Genomic DNA, 5977 nt, shown 5'->3' on the forward strand with positions numbered 1-5977 from the left:
CCAAGAGCTCACAAGGAGGCTTCTTCTTCTTCCCACCTGGCCGCTCTCACCTGCGCTGTGGGCTGCTCGCTCCCGCCTTCTCCTCTCTCTCTCTCTCTCTCTCTCTCTCTCTCTCTGCCTCTTCTTCATCTTCTTCATCAGCTTTAGGGTTCATTAAAAAAACATGATATCTAACAATCTTTTCAGGGACTTATTATAAAAAACTGAACACTCAGGCATTGTAAAACAGAAATAATGAAGTGCTTATATATATATATATATATATATATATATATATATATATATATATATATATATATATATATATATATATATATATATATATATATATATATATATATATATATATATATATATATATATATATATATATATATATATATATATATATATAAGCAGAATGGCTACATAATGTCAAAGCTCCTGACACTTCCATTTTTTCAAAATGAGTCGGGCTGACAAGCGATTCTGTAAAGTCTGGAGGAAGCTTTAGATCTCTGTTTTCCCGGAAAGCTGTTCATTTCTTGACGTGCTCAGCTGTTGCCTCTTATAGATGGAAGTTGAAATTTCTTTGCTAATATATTCTCACTCGAATGAATCACATCGCCCCTCACAAGGGAGCCACAAGATCTTCGCAACATGGGCCACATCTGCATAAAATCCAGGGATTCCTCTTGGGCACATGGATGAGGAATCTCATTAACTACTTTGCAGTCACGTGCACAAATAATACTCGTACCAAAGCTCCTCGTAAGAGCCCTATTGGGCACTCCCCATGTCTGATGTAACAGTGCTAATTAATATGGTATCTCTAGAACTGCAGGTTTAAGAGTTTCCCCTGAACACTCTTTCCTGTAGAATAGTCTGCTACTATTTGTTTCCATCCAGTGGTTATTCATACACCAAGCATGAATACAAGCGCTTGAGTTGCAACGCCACTGTGTCCAGGTGGTGTCACATCGCCCCTTAAACAGCTTGTCCTTTGGTCACACTGGAGACCAGGTTGAATACACATTTCATCAACAGCAGTCTCTCTCTCTCTTCTGGTTTCATAGCAGACACCTTTACTTGTAAGACTGAAAACGCCTCTCCCAGTATGCCTGGTTCCTTGTGAATAAACTCAACTCTTCTTCTGAGTAACCGAAGAGACGGTAAAGGTTGCTGTTGCTGCAAAGACAGATTATAGCCTGTTGCCCCACAGGCAAACCTCAGCTGAAGTGCCTCTCAGTCGTCTCATGAGACCATTTCATTCACCGAGAAGTACCTCGACTGAGACTATCAAGAGTTTTACCTGCATGAAAGCTTCGGCCTCCTCATTTCGCTCATTTGTCACTTTCCTCCGAAGGAGTGATGCAGTTCTTAATAGTGCCTCCTCGGGTAACTCGAAAACAGGGTTAGTAACGTCACTGTTAACAGAAATGGCGCCTTCATCCTTTGATTACCAATATCTTCATCAACAGGAACATCCTCGTCATCAGAAATTATATCCTCCACACCGTCATCTAAACAGTAGAAAAAGAAGGTTTTGTAGGTTTTCTTGCATGTGTCTGTTGAATATTTTTCTAAGTTATAAGAAATGTGAGGAAAAAACTGCTTGTTGTGAATTTTTACCCGTGTATGTTATCATTTCCGCATTCTCTGAAATATGGAAAAAAAGGGTTTGTTGTGAGTCAGGCTATCATTCCGAAACTTGTATTATAGAGCTGAAATCAGGAACTATTAAACTTGCAACTTATATCCTGATCATAAGAATATAGTTGTGTGTGTGTTATACACATACAAATATATATATATATATATATATATATATATATATATATATATATATATATATATATATATATATATGTGTGTGTGTGTGTGTGTGTGTGTGTGTGTATATATATATATATATATATATATATATATATATATATATATATATATATATATATATATATATATATATATATATGATAGCTTCAATCGCAAACTACGAGCACAAAATAAGAGAAATGGTTGGCGAGGTGTGCCCTTTTCAGGAAGATATTCTGACTCATTTCGAACAAGAGCTTCCACTGGTTTTGCATAAGAGTGTTCATCATATGCTCATTTTGCAGTGCATCTGTGCGTTCTGCACATGACAGACTTCTTTTTTGGGAAGCTTTTCTTCCTTAGGATTTGAGGTTTGAAACTCAAATTTTGTAGGAACAGCATCTGCCTTAACACGCTTCAGACCACCAGCTCTTCCAGATTCGTACAGATCCTCTTCAAAATGGTCCTAGAGATGAACGATATGATTGTTGAACGTATTAATGGCAATAATAGTCTTCCGAAAATAACATTCATCTACACATCATGCACGTAGGTAGAAATTTTCATCCAAACGTATCGCCACCTAACATAAATATGTATGTCTGCTCTTCACATCAATTTACTTGATATATTGGAAGATAATTCTCATTACCAGCGACGCCAATTATTGATGCTGTTGCAATGCTAGACAATATTTTAGTAATCATTCAGTCAACAGCATCATCATACACAATTTGCAAAGATGTAATTAAGAAAGTCTTCCCGAGCAGATGTAGGACCTATCATCAGCTTCCAGTTTTCAGTCTGACTTTGATTTCCCCTCGCCTTCTTCTTCGGCTTTCTGGGCTTCTGGGAACTCTCTGTCATACTTCCCCCTGTCCAGGCCACACAGCACAACCTACTGCTACGCAGAAAACCATTTTTACACAGAAAGAATGTCACTCACAGGTGAGAAGAATACAAATATTCAGTTTAATCAAGTCAGGCTCTGCTTGGGAGGCAAGATGTGGCCATAAGGTCACGTGACCCTAACCGACCAATCACGGTTGACGTGTCTGGCTCCAGCATGGCCCCACTCTCTCTCTCTCTCTCTCTCTCTCTCTCTCTCTCTCTCTCTCTCTCTCTCTCTCTCTCTATATATATATATATATATATATATATATATATATATATATATATATATATATATATATATATATATATATATATATGCTTTTTGACCAGAGCCAGTGTATTTGCAGGCATCCATCCAGGAACTGACCAGACCCAGTGCTTCTTTAGTCATTTGAATATGATGGACACCCATCCAGTGACTCAATAAACCCAGTGGCTCCTAATTCGCGAGATAGAAGTGGTCCTTCAGGTGATAATAAGGAACAGCAAAGTTTCATTACCCGAAAGAAGAGAAAGAGAGAGAGAGAGAGAGAGAGAGAGAGAGAGAGATTATTTATTTAATAAATTTATTACGCCCAAAGACGTCAAACAAAGTTACATATTAGCAGTTACTTACAGTACATCAGAAATCAACAGAAAAAAATTACAGCATTGAATTATCAGTATATCAGTTACAAAAATAACATATATGAGATCGTATTCCATTATCACAACAACTGCAACAGACAGTTTAGCAGCCACCAAAGTGTGGATGACGAGTCAAAATTAAGTCTAGGTGTTCATCTTTGAGTAAATATTGGCAGGTTTGAAGTAAATTTTGTCCATGAGGTAACATATTCCTGACAGTGGGGCAATGAAGGCAGTAGTGTTCAAGGTTATTGGCATTAGCAAGGTTACACAGTTTACATGAGGTGTAGTGTGGTATATCTAGTGTCTGTCCAACCTGCCACACAGGACGATATCCCAACCTTCTCCTGGCACTTACGACATTATGCCTACGTACCATGAGTCCACGTCGCCGGTACTTGTGACGGCTCTGCAGAAAGTTATCATGATGTTGTATGGAAACACTAGTGCCCCTCTCTGCATCCCTATGCTGTACTGTACAGGCAAAAGCTGCTGAATATATTCTATGTTTAAGGCAGCGAAGTGAGGGCTCAACATTTCTGTCATCAAGTTCAAGCATGCAGGCAGCTTTAGCAAGACTGTCCACCATGTCATTCCCAGCAAGCCCAATATGGGAGGGCATCCACATGAAGGACAAGACAAGCGAGGCATTGTAAGCAGCAGCGAGTTGACACAATATGTCTCGCACAACACGGCCACAGCTGGGCCTAGAAGATGTCAGTGCCTGGAGTGCAGATTTGAGTCACAGATCACCAATCCATTCACATTTCTTCTAACAAGTAGGGTTACTGCATCCCATATACCTTGAAGTTCGCAATAAGTGGAACTGGATGAGTTTCGCAACCTGCGACCATGCCACCTACCCTCAGGAGTTTCTAAAGTGGGGGAGAACATAGCACATGCTGCACTTCCATCTGCCTGTACGGAGCCGTCAACGTAGATGTGGTGTCCTGCAGGAACTGAAATTGACACTTTGGCTATTGTTTCCAAAACCAACTGCTTCTGTAGACTGGGATGGGCATCTTTAGAGGTTGGTGTGAAAGTGACAGCAGGAATAGGAACCTGCCATGGTGGCAAATCTTGGATGACTGCTTGCTCAGGTACACCGATATCAAGGTGTCGAAGATTTTCACATACTACCATAACTAGGTTATGGCCCCCTGGCCGGAGTTGAGGTCTTGGTGCATCTTCGTCAAGTGATGCTCTGAGTACAGCAGAGAAGTTTGGAGTAAATTGTGGAGAGTGTAGACATTTAACAGAAAACAAAGTTACATTGGCATAAATTCTCTCTATTAATGGAGGTAACATGGGTTCGGTCTGCATGTTGACTATCCGAGTGGAAGGAGGGCATCCTAGGATAAACCTCATTACTCTATTTTGGAACTGTTCTAGAGGTTGTAACACCTGTCTGGGTAATTGAATTAAAGCAGGAGATAAATAGTCAACAACTGACCTTAGGAAGAGGATATAGAGGGTTCTAGCCACGGGGATAGATATACCTGTGGCCCTGGTGGCAAGCCACTTGATGGGAGTGAAGCGAGGCTCCAGTTGATCAAGAAGGTTTTTCACTATGGGGTGGATTCGTTGGCGTGCAGGTATAGCAGGGGTGATCCTGACTGGTGCACCTAGATATGTATACTGTGTGCAGTGAGGTATAATATTCCCACCCATAATGAACACTGGCAGGTCTTGGAGATTCCGGGCAGAGAAGATTCTGCTTTTTTCTGGGGAGAGTATGAGGCCACAGGAGGTACAGGACCTGTAGAATTCTTGAAGGACATGCTGAAGGTCTTGAGGGGTAGTGGAGTGGATGCAGACATCATCAGCATAGCAGGTTACAGTGGTTCCAGGGATAGCAGGGAGGAGAGACAGTACACGGTGCATAAGAATATTAAAAAGAAAAGGGCTCAATACACCGCCCTGGGGTGTGCCAAGCTCAAAATTTTCATAGGAGCTACACGCACCCTTAAAGAAAATACGTGATTTTCTGTTACTGAGATAACCGTTTATCCACTTCAGAAGGTTTCCTCTGACACCAAATTCGACAAGCTGATCAAGAATTATATCCCTGTTGGCTATATCAAAAGCACTTTTGAGGTCAAGGAAGGCAACTACACTGTTGGGGGACAATCGGGAGTAGAGTTCAGCTAAACAGTGATGAGTACTCCTCTGTGGAAGAAAGCCATACAAATGGGGAGAGAGTTTTCCTTGTAACCGGTGCATTAGCCTGGTTAGTAATATACGCTCAAACACTTTACTAAAACATGAGGTGAGGGAGATAGGCCGGTATTTATCAGTTCCAGGCTTTGGGATAGGAATAATTGTGCTAATGATCCAGGCAGCAGGTACATATCCATGTTGGTAGCAAAGATTATACAATTGTAGAAGAGGATTTCCAGGAACCTTCTGGAGGAGACGAAGCACTTGATAAGTAAGGCCATCATCTCCAGGAGCAGAATTCTTATTTCCCATAACAGCCGTCGCAGCTCATCCTCGGTGATCAGCTCTTTGTCCTCCTCGTCTGATTCCAACAACGCAGCCATCAGTCGAAGGTTGCGTAAGTTGCTCTGGGAAGAAAGTGCTTCTTAGATTTGTACAGGGAGATTACTGGACCGTGACTGGGTTGACTAAGTAGTGATGAGATCCTGGGCATATGCTTGTG

The 5977-nt window shown here is 41.0% G+C and overlaps 1 protein-coding gene across 1 annotated transcript; it reads right to left on the bottom strand.

Annotated features, from left to right (window-relative positions):
* Window positions 1-4032: 4032 nt before the first annotated feature.
* On the bottom strand, window positions 4033-5306 carry LOC136852086 (uncharacterized). Its single transcript, XM_067126537.1, has one exon. It carries the CDS (start codon window positions 5197-5199, stop codon window positions 4033-4035), a length of 1167 nt encoding a protein of 388 aa, XP_066982638.1. The 5' UTR covers window positions 5200-5306.
* Between the last annotated feature and the right edge of the window lie 671 nt (window positions 5307-5977).

Source organism: Macrobrachium rosenbergii, chromosome 25 (genome assembly GCF_040412425.1).
Source record: "Macrobrachium rosenbergii isolate ZJJX-2024 chromosome 25, ASM4041242v1, whole genome shotgun sequence".
Classification (NCBI taxonomy): domain Eukaryota; kingdom Metazoa; phylum Arthropoda; class Malacostraca; order Decapoda; family Palaemonidae; genus Macrobrachium; species Macrobrachium rosenbergii.